Source organism: Camelus dromedarius, chromosome 16 (assembly GCF_036321535.1).
Source record: "Camelus dromedarius isolate mCamDro1 chromosome 16, mCamDro1.pat, whole genome shotgun sequence".
Classification (NCBI taxonomy): domain Eukaryota; kingdom Metazoa; phylum Chordata; class Mammalia; order Artiodactyla; family Camelidae; genus Camelus; species Camelus dromedarius.
Window position 1 is genome coordinate 13,692,990 of NC_087451.1, and position 16,702 is coordinate 13,709,691.

The 16,702-nt window shown below is 56.4% G+C and overlaps 1 protein-coding gene and 1 long non-coding RNA gene across 4 annotated transcripts in view; one reads left to right on the top strand and one right to left on the bottom strand.

The window, feature by feature from the left end:
- The window catches only part of LOC135323192 (uncharacterized), a 30,820-nt gene that overhangs the window by 7,174 nt on the left and 6,944 nt on the right, over positions 1-16,702 (top strand). The window contains exons 3-9 of one of the 2 annotated variants that reach the window (XR_010384441.1): positions 104-4,967; positions 7,053-7,155; positions 7,953-8,040; positions 10,445-10,565; positions 11,484-12,618; positions 13,068-13,142; positions 14,661-14,892. This is a non-coding gene — a long non-coding RNA (uncharacterized LOC135323192). Of the gene's footprint in view, positions 1-103; positions 4,968-7,052; positions 7,156-7,952; positions 8,041-10,444; positions 10,566-11,483; positions 12,619-13,067; positions 13,143-14,660; positions 14,893-16,702 lie in introns of those variants that run through there. The other variant, XR_010384442.1, reaches the window with a different exon arrangement.
- CA4 (carbonic anhydrase 4) lies at positions 4,279-14,806 on the bottom strand. 2 transcript variants are annotated; one of them, XM_064495012.1, is made up of 8 exons: positions 14,725-14,806; positions 8,195-8,248; positions 7,202-7,357; positions 6,341-6,486; positions 6,137-6,232; positions 5,810-5,873; positions 5,505-5,671; positions 4,279-5,128 (listed from the first exon to the last, which is right to left on the bottom strand). In XM_064495012.1, the coding sequence occupies exons 3-8, from the start codon at positions 7,326-7,328 to the stop codon at positions 4,940-4,942; spliced, it is 789 nt and encodes a 262-aa protein (XP_064351082.1). In that variant the 5' UTR covers positions 7,329-7,357; positions 8,195-8,248; positions 14,725-14,806; the 3' UTR covers positions 4,279-4,939. The 2 variants fall into 2 exon arrangements, with proteins under 2 accessions (XP_064351082.1, XP_031323849.2); XM_031467989.2 differs by lacking the exon at positions 14,725-14,806 and adding an exon at positions 12,429-12,566.

The window sequence follows — 16,702 nt, forward strand, 5'->3', positions numbered from 1 at the left end:
CACAAGATAAACAACAAATAATGTTTTAGTGTAAGTGGGCCCCATGCAACTTGCAGTGGATATACTCATACTAAAATTTCTTTGTTCTTTATCTGAAATTCAGATTTATCCAGCAACCCCAGATGGGTGCAGACCATGTGCTGGGGAAAGCCTGCAGCAAACCTGGACGGGAGAGGCCTGCTGGCAGACAGCAGGGACAGAGCCCCTGCTGGAGACAGGGACACATCCGAGGGCGAGTGGGTAATCAAGTCTCCTGGGGAAGGGGAAGCGGGAGGAGAGGGGCTGGAGGAAGGTGAGATGGGAACCCAGGCCCCAGCCCAGTCAATTCCGCAGCAGGAAAACAGGCGTCCACCCTGACCCCAGCCAACAAGGCAGGACAGGAGAGCTGCAGGGCCGCCTTGGCGTCCCCTGGTCCCCTTGGCTCCTCATGATGCCCTGGGTGACCCTGGGCTACTCTGGGCAAAGGTCAGACTGGGAGGTCTGGCTCAGTGGGCTGCTCTGTGTATGGGTGGGTGGGGTGGAGTGCGGGGGTGGAGATTCCCCTGAGTGTCTGAGCAGAGAGGCAGCCCCGTGGAGACGGTGGCTTCTGCCCTGGCTGCTACCCCACCAGGCACTGGCTGCCGACCCCAGAGGCGAACCAGTGCATCACTACTCAGAATTCCAACCTCGGCCCACTATTCCCTACCCCCATCCCCAGAAGCAGCCAGTTTTCCCCGTCTGTAGGCCCTACCCATCCTTCAGTGCTGTCTGTAATAGAAAGAATCATACTAATAACCATGAATTATGAAATACATCCTCTTGGCTGGGCATCTTGGTCCATCTTCACAGCGACCCTCGGAGGTAAGTCCCGTCCTCGTCCCCATTCTACAGATGCAGAAACAGGCTGGGAAAGGTGAATTAAATTACCAAAGTCAGCTCACCAAATTAGTCAGTAGGGGAAAGGGACTCAGGCCCAGGTCTGTGTGCGTCCCTCTCACGGCCTGTATTTTGTAGACCTGCTGCTACGTGTCTGCCCCTCAGTCAGGAGTCTTGGGGGACAGGCACAGACTGGGTTTTTGCTCCCTGAATCTTCAGTCCCCGGCACGGAGGAAGTGATAGCGTTTGTTGAAAGACAAATCTTGCGGAAAGAACAAGCTTGTTCCAGAACATCCCCATGTCCCTTCTCTGTCCCCTGGGCCTCTCCCCACCCTCCCAGGCTTTGCAGCCGCCAGCACTTGGCATAGGAGGAGCCAGTCTCGCTGGGACTAGGCCTCTGAGGAAGGAACTGGCTTGTGACTTGTCTGTCCTGTAGCTCCCTCCAAAGGAAGCCCCTCCCCGGGAGCAGGCGGGCCAGGGACATGCCCTTAGTCCCTAGAGGAGATAATGCCTTTGTCCCTATTCAGATAAACAAACAGAGCTGCTAGAACTCGTGTAAGGCAAGGTGCAGGAGCAGCACCCCACCCACAGACAGAGGCCTGGCCTTCCTCCCAAGGTCACCAGCAGGAGCCTGAGCTCTGCAAGGCCCAGTCAGATAGAAGGGCCAAGCGTAGCCCATTTTGCAGATTGATAAACTGGTGCCCAGAGCGGGGAAGCCACATGTCCATTCCTGCAAGCTTACCAACTTCCCTGCCTCTTCCCACCCCCAAGGAACCCACAGAAGCACGGAGCCTCAGGGTCACAGCACGCTGGGGCAGCGTTCACAGTGTGGTCCCTGGACGGGCACCCCCTGGGGTCCTGTGATGCAGCAGCCCTTCCACATGCGCGTGCATGTGTGCACGTCCACCATCACCACCCTTGACCCTGGGCCCCTCCAGACCCTTCTACTTTTCCCTTTCCCCCACTTCCCTTACCCCCTCCCTGCGCTGTCAGATCAGAGCCACAGGAAGCAGGGCCAGCAAGTGTGCAAACTGAGAGCCAAGATGGGGAAGTTGATTCTCTAAGAATCATCTAAACACATGGGGAATATTTTTAGTCCCTGGCTCCCACCCAGATGCCAAATCTAAACAGGGGGCCAGGGAGACAGCCTGCCAGGCAAGCGGAGCAGCTCGTGGTAACAGGGTGGGACAGGGTGCTGCAGACCCCACCCTGCCCCTGGCCCAGAAGTCGGATGACTGTCAAAGGAGAAACCTGGCCTTGGAGCCACGGAGGTGCAGGGAAGTGACCCCAGGTTCTGAAAAGTCCCTTAACCCCTCTCTGTGCCTTGGTGTCCTCGCTCGTGGGACGGGAGAAACACCACCCCCATAGGATTGTTCTGAAACTCATGGCCAGCACCAGCGGGCATCCAGTGAATGTGCATCGTGGTCTGTGCTGGGAACTGCAGACCTCAGAGAAGTCAGATTGTGGCCCAAACTATCAGCCGCTGAGCATTCCCCCGGCCTGGCCGGCTGCACTGAAGTGTGTGTGTGTGTGTGTGTGTGTGTGTGTGTGTGTGTGTCTCAATGGGGAGAGCTGTGTGTGTGTGTGTGTGTGTCAATGGGGAGAGCTGTGTGTGTGTGTGTGTGTGTGTGTGTGTGTGTGTGTGTGTGTCAATGGGGAGAGCTGTGTGAGGGGCCAGGCCAGGCTGGGCACAGGGAACTTAGAGCACCTTCTTCAGAGAGGGGGTCTGCAGGGGGAGCAGTGGTACAGCGGAGGGAGTGAAATTACCCAGAAGGGGAGGTTCTCAGAAACACACCCACCTGGGGTGACTGGCCAGGAGTGACCTTGCTGTGAGTCTCGTGCTGACAGCACCTGCTCGGCCTCCAGGTGCAGGGAGGGTGGGCAGATCTCCGGGCCCTGGATAAGCTATGCCCATTCCGGCCCCCACTGGCCAGGTTAATATTAATTTGGGGTCAGAGAGACAGGGGAGAGTAGTCCACCCTCTGCCTGGGGTGGGAGAGGCCAAGGCTCCCCTAATCTCTTGCAAACAGCTAGGACTTCCTCATTCTGCTGCCACCTTACTCACTGAACGTTGCCTTGAGGGCAGGGACGGGGTGGAGGTTAGGGGGTGTAGCTGGGGAGGAGGAGGGGCAGTTCAGACCTCTGAGAGCCCTCAGCTGGCAAGGGGGAGGGGGTGGGGGTGCAGCTTAGCGCTTAGATCCCCCGCAGGCTGCAGGCTGTGTGGGAACCGAAGAGAACAGGTTCGTGTCCACACACCCCCTGCTGACACAAGCTGCCTGCTGTTGCCATAGTGATAGTAATGCCAAGTCCCCCACACGGCTGTGTGACCACCAGTGAAGGGACTGGGGTGCTTATTCTTGGTCACGAAGGGGAAGAGGGAGGGGGAGGCTCCCGTGGAGGGCGAGCAGCCCTTCCCTGCCCCCAGCTGGGGGTGTCCCGGGAGTCTGAGAGTATGGGGGTGGGAGAAGGCTTAGAGGTCCCCTCTGACCCGCTTCCCCTCCGGAGACCAGCAGCAAGCAAGTGCCCGCCTGGCTCCACATCTTCCATGGGACGCTCTTCACCTCCGGACCGGAAGCTTCTTAGACAGGTGGTCCCCACACCAATTGACCTGGCCTGGCCCCAGGACCCCTCTTCACCCGGCAAGTCCAGTTCTTGGCCTCTTCCCCTCGTTTCACTCTCCTCCCAAACTCCAGCCCTGCCCTGGGTGGTGAGGTCCCAGGTCCTGCGGCCCCTTTACCCCTGGCTCCCAGGCCGGGCTTGACTTGAGACCAGCCCATGCGGCCCTTATATCTTTCTCCCCTGGTTTTCTGGACCCTCCTCTCTGCACCTGCAGCCTCCTAGTCTCGCGCTCTCCTTGAGCCCCAGAAAGGGAAAAACCATTAGAAAGACAATCTTGGAGTGGTGGGGCTGCCTTCACTGACAGCAACTAAGTACAAGGGCCAAATGCCCTTGGATTCACCTGTGACCCATCAGCTCCTGGAGACAGCAGCGAGCTCCTCTAACTGCCCCCTGCCCCTCACCCCTGCAGCCCCTGTACTGCAGCCCCCCACCCCCACACACTCGGCGTCTCCTCGCTCCCCCTCCCCTCCCCCTCTCCTCCTCTCCTCCCTTCCTCACCTTTCTCCTCCCTCCCCTCCCTCCTTCCTCCTCTCCCCTCTACCATCCTCTCTCCTCTGTCAGCTGCTCTCTCTTGCTTTCTCCCTCCCTCCCTCCACTCCTCGCTGGCCTCCCTGCGGGTCCTCCGACAGGCCCCCTCCCCTCCATGCATGAACACTCGCTGGCCTCCAGATGGCCTCCCTTCCTGGCTTCCTTCAAGTCTTCAAGCTGCACCTGCCTTCCCTGACCACCTTCCCTTCCTGCTTTAGCTTTCTCCGTGGCTCTCACCGCCTTCTGCCTTCTGACATTGAACAACGTGACACCGTATAATGTGTCTGTTTTATTTATAGTGTCTCCTGTGAGACTGTGAACTCCAGGAGGACAGGCATTTTTGTCTGTCTTATCCCCAGTGCCTAGAACATAGATGCTCAAGAAATCCCTTGAGGCAAATAAATGGTCCCATCACCCACCCCAACTAGGCTACACCCTCACAGGACCCGCACCCTCCACTCATCGTCCTCACGCAGAGCAGAAAGCGCTGGCTGGTCTCAGGTGGCTCGGCCATGGCCTCTCCGTGTGGCCTCCGTCCAGCTTCTTCTCCTTTCTGGGCCTCAGCTTCCCTCCCCCGTTTTATAATGGAGAGGATGGACTGGAACTTCTCCGGCTTTCGCTGTGTTGGAGCTTTGAGGTCCCTTCAGCATCTTCCCAAGTCAGGTGTCGACAGGGAATTCACAAGGGTTGGAGGGGGGCCTGGTGGTCCCTGCTCAGAAGAAATCTCCAGGCCTTAAGTTCCCTACCCTGGCACCGGGTGGGTTGAGGGGAACGGCAGCAGTAGCAGCGGGAACTATAAACAGACTTCAGAAAGATTTCTCCAAAAACATATCCATATTTTAATCACCATCCAAGTCCAACCTGGGAAGCCTGAGGAACAGAAGCCAAAGCCCACTTAAGGGCCGAGACCAGAGGTCAAGTGTCCAGAAGTGAGCCATCATCGGAGGAAGCCCGCTGTCAGGCAGGTGAGCGTGGGGGCCAGCAGGGTGGGCAGCGACCAGGGCAGCAGCCGCCCGGGGGCCTGGGACCTGTAAACCACGCGCTGCCCCCGGGGCTGCAGGGGCCTGATGTTGTCGGTCATTTTCTGATTGTTGTCATAATACAGCTTGTTGGAGAATGCAAGGATCTGTGGAAGGCACAGGGCTCAAGTGGAGATGCACTCCCCGCTGTGTGACATCAGGCCAGTCACTTTGCCTCTCTGAGCCCTCTGGGGTTTTTGTGCAGAGGAAAAGAATACGGGATGGAAAGTCCTTGGCATCCGTGGGGGCTTAGCTCCCATTAGCTTCCCTTAGCCAAGGGGACTCAAACCTCACGGTTTTGAGGGTCTGCCATTACTACCACCATCATCACTATTACCAGAGAACAGTGGTTCTCAGACTTGAGTCTACATTAGCCTCACCTTCCATGCTTGTCTGGCCTTGGATTGCCGGGCCCACCCCCAAGGGATCGTTTCTGGGAAGCCAGGCAGTGGGAGGCGGCAACCCCTGCCTGGACCTCTGTACCTGGTCCTTGTGGAGCTGGATGGGCTCCTGGAACACTGTCCAGACCACCGTCTCGTCACAGCCGGGCGTGGTGAGCGAGCCCAGGTAGCGGAAGTACCGCCTCAGTTTCTCCTGTTTGGGGAGCAGGTCTAGGAGACTGATGCTGTTTCTCATCGTGGTGTTGGTATCTGGGGGGACAGCAGTTACCCCCTCACACCTCACTCTCAGGGTCCAAGCCGCTGCACCATCCGGACTGTCCTTTGTTGAAAGAAGTCTCCTCCCCTCGCCCCGACCCCTGCCTCCCCCGCCTCACCATCCTGACTCACTAGGTCTGGAGATGTTGGACAGCACGTCCACCAGGGGTTGGAAGTTCTCATTCCTGGCTCCGGCCTGGAAAGGGGGGGAAGGGGGCTTAAGAGAGGCTTGTGGGAAGCCGGTGGTGACCACCAGTTCATTCTGGTCTGGGTTGGGGCAGGCAGGCAGCTTCTGGGACTGAGGCCCTGAGAGACTCTGGGCACCCTACCTGGGAGTGTACAAGCCACAGAAACAGAGGGCAAGGTGGGGCCTCCACAGCCCCCTTCTGGCTTCCTGAGACCCCAGGTCTCTGGATTCTGAGAAGCAGCCCCTTGGACCCTGGGAGATGGCAGTCTCACCTCCACCATGAAGGCCAGCACTGCAATCTCATCTTTGGAGTCCTGGGCTTTCGCATTCCTTGATGTCCCCTTCTCCTTCTCATGCACTATGTGCATCTGTTGGGGTAGGGGGAGAACCCGTGAGGGTGCTGGACCACCCTTCTCGCCCAAGGCAGGTATACCCAGAGCCCAGCCAAGGCACTGACCTGGGAAGAGGTCCCTCACCTCCATGGCAAATCGATCCCCATCCAAGCTGTGCTCTGAGCCCCAGTCCAGCACCTCGGACCAGTGCAGGTGCAGCTGCTTCGCCCGGTACCGGGCGGCCAGTCCTCCTTCAGCAATTGTGGCCTCGTCCCCCAGCAACACCATCACTGGAGGGCACAGGAGGGGGCAGTCCTTGCACCACCTCTCTTAGCCTCTCCCAGCCTCCTCATCCCAGTTCCACCCAGGCAGGACCTCCTCTCCCTTCTCCCACACTTCATGGGCTACTGGCCTGGGCCTGGAGGAACAGACTGAGTGGGACTGCCCGGGACCGGCCCTTGACCTCCTCTCTGGTCTCCCCACCTGCCTCTCCCTCTACATACCCCTACTGCCCAAATGTGCAGTGCAGCCCGGCCCCGCCCCTGCTCCAACCCCCTCCGTAGGTGGTGCCCCGGTGATCTCAGGGCCATGTCCAAACTCCTCAGCCCTGGGCGGCCTGCCACGAGCCCAGCTCACCTGACCAGGGCTGGCTCCGGGCCCTTCTGGCTTTGCTCTGTCCTCTATGCCCACGGGGCCACGTGCAGCCCTCTGAACACCCTAAGCTGTTTCATGCCTCCCTGTCTTTGCATATGTTGTTCCTTCTTCCTCCAACATGTCCCCTCCCGCATCCCCAGACTGGTCTGATACAAGATTGAAAATACTGTGACAGACGGCTTCCTCCTCCCCTCCCCTCAAGGTTTTTCAGCCTCTCCTTGGCAAAGGTGGACCAGGGCCAGTGCATCTTCCCAGGAGGAACCCAACCCTCCAGTCCTCCAGAAACTCCGGGGTCCCAGGACCAGGTACCCCTGCCACCTGGGGTCTCCATCCCACCCACGTGAGACCTACCTGTGTGCCCATTGTTTTGGACAGTCCACTTTTGCTTCTTGTCATAGCCAGAGAAGGAGAAGGGCCTCAGGTTTAGGTCCACCTCTGTCTTGGCAGTGGCGATGTTGATAGGGGACTGTTGGTCCATCTGACAGCTATCGCCCCACAGGTCTGGCCCTGAGCAGGGAGGGAGTGGGCGCTGGGAGTCAGGGGCGCCTGGCACTAGGGCATGGCGTCCTCTGCCCCACTCAGATCAGGCCGTCTTTGGAAAGCTGGCAGGCTGGGCTGTGGGATGCCCGTGCAGAACTCTGCCCTCACCCTCCCTGGGCCTTCCTCTTCAGACACACATGCTCACCTGGGCAAATGTTCTTTGCACTTTTTCAAATACTACCCACCCCCCACCCCCATCCCATCACCTACCCACCCCTCTACCCTCACTCCAGGCTCCATCCACCTGGTGTTGGAGGTCCCTGGGGTGCAGGGAGCCAGGCTTCCCAGGGAATGATTCCCTGCCTCCTAGCCCTCAGATAATTCTTAGTGTCCCATCCTGAGGTCCTTTAAAAGGCTGTCACCAGAGTTCTCCTTTCACAGCCGAGCATCTGAGGTGGTCCCCTATCCCAGAGCTCACAGCCTGTTCCCCCACAGTCCTACCCCGAGCCTGGCTCTGCGTGTGTGTGTGTATGTGTCTGGAATAGGACCAACCCTTGATTTCATTATGAGAAAGAGCGAAATGTATTTCTCCCTTTGCTGCTGCTGCTGATTTATTTTACAGCCCTTGTGGTGACAGAGATGATGACAGGAGGTGCCAGTAAAGACTCACAGTCACTCCATGTTCCCTGTTCCGTGAGCATCAGGAGTGGGTGAGTATGTGTGCGTGCACGTGTGTGTGAGGAGATGATATCTGACTCGGGGCCACACCACCCCTCCTCCTTCCCACCCTTGCTGGGTCTCCATTTCAACCTGGACGGGCCCTGCCGCACAGAAAGACCTGTCCCCGGGCCTGGCTGTACTCACCCAAGCAGGTCCAGTTGGAGGGCTTGACTTGATTCTGGTAGCACCAGTGTGTTGCTGGAGCAGAGAGAGAAAGCGCATGAGGCCTGTGCATTTGTGTGTCAGTGTTTCTGGGTACACACACGTCTCTAAAAGTGCGGGTGAACTGTGTGCACACAAGCAACTGTGTGTGTGTTGGGGGGGGCGGGTATCCAATGTGACAGAGGCTGGAAACATCGCAGTGCACCTTGGGATGGGGTGGAGCGTTCCTAGGGGTCAGAGACAGAGATCCCAGGGTAAGGAGGCTTAAGAAGAAAATGGAGGGATGGAGGAGGAGGTGGTCAAAGTAGCCTGGCCTCAGGTGTCCTTGATCCACAGCTGACCTACTGGTCCTCTTGCCCAGGGCATGGTCCTCATACAGACATGGCCAAAGCAGCCAGCAGCCCTTGAGGGGCCCTCCAAGGCCGGTCAGCTCTACCCAGGGGCTACGCTGGACACTCTCCATCTGCTGCTCATCAGCTCCCCTCCCTCCTTGCATCCCCCGCCTCAAACCTGGAAGGGAGGCTGTGGTCAGAGAGGAATAGGAGGGGGATCAGGGCCCCCGGACTCCCCTCCTAGGACAGTACAGCCACGTTCAGCCTGGCTGCCTTCCCAGAGTTGATGGGATGATGGGGGAGGTTTGGCCAACCCCTCCCTGGAACACACCCTCTTACGTTACTAAAACCCATTCTTGGCTAAACTCTCACAGTCCTGCAGGGAGGAAGGCAGCAGGCCTTCCCCCAGCCCCACCTCGAAGTCCTGGTGTTGGGGGCCAGACAGACTCAGGGCTCTAATCTCCGCTCTGCCTAAGGACAGCAGAACCAGCATCTCTGAAAAAAGGCTGCACCAGGGACAGACTGCACTAATGCGAAATGTTAACAGCAGGGCAGACTGTGCACAAGGGAACCCTCTCCTCTGGGCTTTCTGCTCGAGTTTTCAGTAAACCTGAAACTGCTCTAAAATTAGTCTATTGATTTAAAAGAAGACTGTGGCAGCAGGGTGGACAAAACATTTGATCTGAGCCGGAATTCTAGCTGGGCCACTTGGGAGCTGTGCATTTAGAGGCAAGTCACTTAATCTCTCTGGGCCTCAGTTTTGCCATCTGTAAAGCAGAACTAGTACCACCCACCACATAGGACTGCGGTGAGGAGTAAATGAGAGATGGTAGAGAGTGTTCCAGGCAGCCTGGAATTTAGTCAAATCCCTGACAAATCCTTCCCTTCCCCTTGCGTCCCTCTCCCCCTCCCTCCCTCCCTCCCTCCATCCTTCCAACCTCCTGTCAGGGCGCAGATGGCCAAAGTCGGGGTGGGGGGTTGCAGAGAGGAGACAAACGAAGTGAGCTGGAAAGAACTCAGGGATGAGGAAATTGCTAAGAAAAGCACGGCTTCCAGCTCAGCCTCATCTAGCCTCTGAGCACATCCGTCCCCACCCAACCCCACCTCCTCTGGGGTCCCTGCAATGGGGATGGGTGGGGAGGGGGTGGGAGGAAGGCCCAGAGGGAGGGTGAGCACCTACAGGAAACGGGCCACCCCCTAAGTCTGGGTCTGAACCCCTCAGGGTCACCTTGGGTTTGGAGTTTCCCAGTAGTCTTTGGATCAAAGACTACTAGCCAGCACCGTCTCTTTCAGAGATGTTTGGTCCCTGCCCCACGCCAGTCCATCCCCTGCCTGGGGACAGGGCTCTGCTGCCCCTGGGAGTTGCTGCATCTGGGGAAGCCCCATGAAGGTCGACTCCGCAAAGGGCATCAGCCCCCCTCTGCACGTGAGCAGAGCTCTGACACTGGAGCCCGCTCACTGGGCCTCCAGTCCTGGCTCAGACTCTTACTTAACCCCTGCAGGAGAGTTCATTAACTTTTCTGAGCCCACATTCTGCATTAGGCAGAAGGAGCTGTCACCGAACTCCCAGGGCCACGGTGGAGGAGGCACAGGATGGGAGGTCATTTGCATCTGTGAAAGGCTCCTGTGTCTTCACCTCTCAGAGGTCCTGCAGGCAGAAGGGGCCTCTGAGGTTGAGCTGGCCCCTCCTCTGGACTGAGGTCCAAGGGAAGCCATTCCAGCGGAAGCCTTGTTTGAGCCAGAATCCTCAGGAGCCAGCTGGGACGGGTGGAAACCCCTCAGCCTCCTGGGAGCCCATCTGGTCCAGGTTGAGGTTTTCCTAGGAACTGGCTCTTCCCTGCCTCTGACTTCGGCTCCTAGGTTTGTAATAGTGACCTCTACTCCACTGTCTTAATCACAGAGACTTTCGATCTGCTTGGTTGATTGCTCTTGTAACTACACTCTTCAGGAAACAGAAGCCAGGAAAACATGATGTTGATGAGATCAAGGCAAGGAACTGGGTCTATGTCCAAAGGCTGAAGGTAAGGGCTGATTTTTAGGCAAGAGGTGGCAGGGCTCAGGTTCCTGTACCAGTTCATGAGAAGGCAACCCTTGCAGATAATTACCAGCCAGCTGTCCTGAGTCATTTCCAAGAGGAACTGGGAGGGAGAGGAGCTACCCGTAGATCTTGGCTCTAAGCTCCGAGTTTTACCTCGTCTGTCTGCCCTGATCAGGGATGGCATGAGAGAAATAGCAACCATTGCCAATCACCTGGCTGTGGTCCCCCACCCTTGACTTGCCCATCACCCTAGCCCCCTTCTTTAGAGATGCCTGAAGAAATTCCCTCTGTGGACTTTGCTCACCCCACCCTCCACTCCAGGGGAAGGAAGGAATCTTGGAAACCAGCTCAGCGAATCCCAAATATGCCCTGGGCAAAGTCTCAGCAGCTCCTGGCCAGGTCTGGGACTCTGAAGGAGCCTCCGACCTTCTCCCCTCCTCCTCTCCCTGGGGATGCTCTGGGGACTTCAAGGTGCAGCCTGGTCACTCTCCAGCCTCAGTTTCCCTAGAGGAGGAAATGGGGGGAGGAAGGCAGGACTTTGGGCAGCTCCCAGGCAGAAAGCCTCAGGGGGCGGCTGAGACAGATTCCTGGCTGGCTGGGCTGATGCCAGTGGTACAGCTGTCATAGCCGTGCAACATGCCACACATATACCACACCAAGCACTTACACCCACTGTCTTATCTGAATTCTTAGAAGGACACCTGAAGTTAGAATTACTTTCTGTTTTGTAAGTGATAAAACCGAGGTTGACTTACCCAAGCCAACACAGCTACAAAGCAGCCAAATTAATTACAAAGCCTTTTCTCTTTCTGTCAGCCCAGCTGCTTAAGTAGGTTTCAAACCTCCAACCCTACAAATAAAAATGTTTACATCCTGCGTTTTCTCCTTCTTCCTCTCCTAGGAAGAGGCTAGGAGTTTTTGCAAGATGCCCCTTCAGACCTCACAACGGGCCAGCCAAGTCCCTCCTGCAAAGCGGCTCACAACTCCCTCCTTCTCTGCACCCTCACCCCTAACGCCTTGACTCCAAGGGAGGAACTGCTAGGTTTAGACAGGAGGTTTGGCCAGGTGGCCCCCAAGCACCATCCAAGGGGTAGCTGAGCTGGAGACTGGCAGGTAGGGGCCTCCTTCGAAGGCGATGATTCCCTTTGGGGTCCTAGAAGGTGTCGGATCAGGTCCCTGTGTGCAGACTCCAGAGGCGCCTTTAGCTCCTTATCAAATATTAACACCCCTCTCCTGCCACCTCCCATCTAGGCGAATAATTAAGAGCTCGGCCTCACCATTAATCTTTAAACGAAAATCACCCTGGCCGGAAAGACCGGCTGGGCCGGGACCACGGGTCTCCGGAGGCCCCCCGCCAGGCTCACAACACAGTGCGGTGTCTCCGGAGGTGAAGGGCTCTGGCAGCCTCCGGGGAATAAGGAACCCAGGGCGGGAAGCGGGGATGCCAGGGGAAGCGGGGATGCTAGGGCCCCACCGCGCCCAATTTGTTGTCCTTGCTCTGGGCCGGGGGCAGTCACCCAGCACTGAGCCCCCGTAAGATGGACAGCGACCCGCGACAGACCGAGGAGAACTAGAAAGGGCGCGACACTCCAAAAAGGGTGAGAAACGGAGGGGTGCGTGGAGGCGGCTCAGGGAAGCATCCTCGCCAGGGACCCGCACTCCGCCGGGCTCTGCGCGCTGCAGCCGCGTACACGCGAGCACTCGCTGCTCCGCGCCCGCCCCTCTCGGCCGCCCGCGCCGTCCGGATCGCCTATGGGGCGCAGCCTCGGCGGACGGCACGGGGCGGGGGCGCCGAGGGCCCACCGAGGGGCCACCGAGGGGTCCCGGGGCCGAAGCCCGCCTTCACCTGCGCGGGCCCAGGGCCGGGCGGCGGCGAGGACCAGGAGCGCCAGCAGCAGCCGCATCCTGCGCAGGAGCGGAGACGCCGCGGAGCCGGGGGTCGCGCACCGAGGAGGCCGCCGGGGGTGCCGCGGTCATGCCGGCCGGGGTTTTATAGCGGAGCCGCGACGGGAGGGAGCCTCGACAGCAGGACACCGGTAGCGGCTCCTCCCCCTGGCGGGGCCTCCCCTCCCCTCGCCCGTCCCTGATCTGAGACTCAGCTCCCCCACTTGCGCTCCCCACCCCCCGCCCCCCTGCCCGGCCACCTTTCACCCGGTGCGACAGGCCCCCTCACCTATTGCGTCCTCTCCTCTCCTCCTTCCTCGCACCTCCCCCATCCCACACCTGGTTTCTAATTTGGGGACAGAGCAGTGACTCGCAAGGTACTTGATCCACACGACAGCGGGTGCCCCGGATTCCTGCTTTCAATCGTTTTGGCGTGGACCCCCGCGCAGACTTCTCGCCTCGGGAGCAGCCCGTTGGGGTTAGGGGCTGGGGGAGTGGAGACAGCTTTGGAGGTCTGCCTTAGAAAGAGGCTGGTTTCTCTCTCTCTCCGGCAGTGATCACTGATTCTCTGGTTCTCATCTCTTTTTCTGTTCCCTCCCAGGCTGCTCCAAACTTAATTTCTTAGCATCGCAAAGACTCTTCTTCCAACACAGAGTGAGGACGCCACTAAATTGCTGTGAGTGTGTATGTGATGGCCAGCGCTGGGGAGGCCGAGGGGCCAGAACTGAGAAACTGATTGCAAAGGGGCTCAGTGAGAGAGAGAAACGAATGCGGTCAAGAGGGAAGGGGCTGGTCCTGTTGAGGACCTCCAGATTCCTGAGATGAGATGGGAAGAGACTGAGATCCGAGTAGACTCCTGATTTTCTCATCTGTCAGAATCTTCAGAGTCCAGGGAAAGGAAACTTTCCTTGAAGGAGGTCTTGGCGTTTGGTGAAATAGGGCTGGGAGCCCCCACAGAGAGGAAGCTTCCCCATGTCTCAGGAGGGGTGGTCCCTCTCCTGGATGTGCATCCCCCCCCACAGTGCCTCTAGACTCCTTCACTGCTGTAGGCACAGTGCGTCCCACATGGTGTGGGGCTGCGTGGGAGTTTGGGACGCTCACTCAGACTTGGGTGGGGAAGAGGGACAGGGACCAGGCAGTGATCTTGGGCCCCCTCCGTCAACAGGAAGCCAGGGCTTTTTGGTCCTGTGGCTTCCCCATCCGCTGCCAATCTCTCAGCCCCAACGTGCCTTTGAACCTAGGTAAGGGACTGCTGAAGAAGAATTGCCTCCCCAAGAACTATTCAGGCAAAGGGGCTTCCTCCTTGGTTAGAGTCCTGGCTGACTCCCCCCACCTTCTGGCCCAGGATCACACGGCCTCAAGGAGCAGCTTTGATCCTGCAGAGAAGGGAGCTGGGATCCACATCAGGCTTAGGGCCCTATTGTCTGCACTGTCTTAGAATTTAATCATCAGTCTGGCACTAGGACAGTCAGGGAAGGGATTCCACATCCCGAAGCTTTTTCTGGGGAGTGGGTTTGCGTTCACAAGACTGTAGAAATATATCTTTCAGGACTTGGGGCTGGGGCTGGGAGGAAGCCTATTCCTGGGAATGAAGTTGATTTCAGGGGTCCCTGTAACCCCAGGCCAGCCTCCTGACAGGCAGGAGAGAGGCTTGGAAGCCTTTGGTGGGCTAAGGGGCTACTAACTGGTGACCTTTTGACTCACTTCAGAGTCTATGGCATTGGGTTCCCAGAGAAGAGGAGGAGGAAGCTGCCCCCTCAGAAATTCTGCTCCTCTCCCATCAGTGTGCCCTCTAGTATGTTTTGGGGCCAGTGAGCTGGGGAAGGAGAACCATACCCCATGGAGTGTCCCCTCTGAGGCATGGGGCAGGGGAGGAGGTTAAGGATGGGCACTTCTTCAAGGATGCATCTTAATCATGGGCACCAGGAAGACTACACATGTGTGATGTGGGAGAACAAGGGGTGGCTCCTGCTTCATCCTTCATCTCCGATTCCAAGGTTACACAAAGGCAGATTACTTTGTGTTACCAAGGTCACCCAGCCTTATTTCCCAGTCTCTCCTGCTTGCTATAAACTTGTCACCTGTCACTGCCTAGGCCACCCTGGGTCCAACTTCCCTGGAGGGGACAAGACCCTCTTTACAGCAGGGGTCATTAAATCAGGGATGGGCTCTGACACATCTCCATGACTTACAGGACCCATAAAGCTGCCAGCCCAGGCCCAGCAGTCCTAGCCTCGCCACGGCCTCCTTCCTCTTACCACACAAAGTCTCTGAGTGTCCGGTGTTCAAGTCCCTGCTCTTCTTCTGACTGAGGGATGACCTTGGGCAACTCTCCTACTCCTCTCTGATTGCCACTTCCTCATCTATAAAGTGGGGATGACAACCCTGCCCTGCTGACTTCTTGCCAATAAACAGTTACTGAGCCAGAGCCTGCCCAGCCCAGACTTTCACAACCGGCCTCATGGTTCCTGGGTGAGGCCATGATCTGATGTGGATGCAGAAATGAATCACAGGTCTCATCCTCTGGGGATTTTCACACCATGGAACAGAAGGAGGCGCTCAGAAAGCCACAGGGCTTTGAGATGAGATAACCTTAGGTCACTTCTGGCTCCATCCACCTGCTCTGTGATGTTAGCAGAGCCTTGGTTTTTCCTCACGTGTAAAGTGAAAACTATTTCCCTATCTTCCTCATAGATTGCTGTGAGAATTAAGTGACAAAAGCCGGAGAAGGGCTGGCCCTGGGCCTGGGCGCATGAGCACATGTCACCATGATTTCTAAGTGGAAGTCCTTTTAACTGGATTTTACCTGACCCTAGACAGGTGTGGATGTGGCATTGGGTGGAAGGAGACACTGGGCTAAGTCCAGGGAGGGGCCCTGGCACGCCCAGGCTCCACCTGATCTCCCAAGACCTAGGGAGGGGTGAAGAAGGCTGAGGGGCATGGTCAGGATTCAAGTAGATGATGCTGAGTGAAAGGCCTGGCAGTGGTCCAGGCACTTCGTAAGTGCTCATTAAACCTCAGCTGTAAGAATAGCTGTTACGGGCAACAGTAGCAGATGCCCATGATATTACAGGGGCCCAGAGGAGTGGCACCTGGCCCAGCTGGTAGCCGGGCAGTTGGGGAAAGCCTCCTGGAGGAGATGAGACTCAAGCCAAGTATTGGAAGACAAGTAGATGTTAACATAAAAAGGGAAGGGAAATCCAGGCAGAGGAATCTGACTGAGAAAAGGCATAGAAGTGGGGTGAGAGGGGGAGTGCTGGGAGATGAGACTGGAGGCGTATTTGGTACCAGACAGGGAGGACTTGTTTTCTGGGATTAGAACATTGGACTGAACTTTGCTTTTATTTTTTTAATTGTTGTATAGTTGACTTATTATGTTGTGTTAGTTTCTGATGTACAGCAAGGTGATTCAGTTATATATAAACATATTCTTTTTCATCATGGTTTATTATACGATGTTGAATATAGTTCCCTATGCTATACAGTAGGACTTTGTTTATCTATTTTATATATAGTAGTTTTTATCTACTAATCCCAAATTCCCTATTTATCGCTCCCCCATCCCCTTTCGACTTTTTTTGTTATTTATTTATTGAAGTGTATTCAGTTTACAGTGTTGTGTCAATTTCTGGTGCACAGCATAAAGTTTCAGTCATACATATACATTCATATATTCATTTTCATGTTCTTTTTCAGTATAGGTTACTACAAAATTTGAACATGGTTCACTGTGCTATAAACTTGTGGTTTGTTTATTTTATATAGTTAGTATCTGCAAATCTCGAACTCCCAATTTATCCCTTCCTGACCCCTTTCCTCCTGGTAACCCTAAGTTTGTTTTCTATGAGTCTGTTTCTGTTTTGTAAATAAGTTCATTTGTGTCTTTTTTTTTTTTGAAGGAGTAGAATAGTAAAGGAGTTTATTAGGACCACACAGATGAGCACCGAGTTGTTGGGATCTTTTGTAAGGTCGGGTCACAAGATGCCTGATCGGCTTGTGCACAAGTCTCTGATTGGCTGTAGGTGAGGTAAGACATTTAGGGTCTGTGAAGGGCATTGGGGTTTATGACTCAGGTAAGGTGGGCTGAAACAAGCCAGCCTGAGCTATTGTGAGATTAGGCACTACTTAGGGCTATTCGTTTGTTAGGACCAAGATGCCCAGTGAAGAATGTACTTTATCTGTTAAGGGATCACAAGCAGACATCTGAGAGCCCAGGAATGGGGGGTCGTTGGACTT

Coding starts and splice junctions, on each gene's coding strand:
- CA4 (XM_031467989.2), bottom strand. CDS start 12,486: ATGCGGCTGCTGCTGGCGCTCCTGGTCCTCGCCGCCGCCCGGCCCTGG. Junction 7,358..8,194: donor CTCCAACTGGACCTGCTTGG/GTGAGTACAGCC, acceptor CTCCCTGCTCAG/GGCCAGACCTGTGGGGCGAT. Junction 6,233..6,340: donor GGGATCGATTTGCCATGGAG/GTGAGGGACCTC, acceptor CTACCCCAACAG/ATGCACATAGTGCATGAGAA.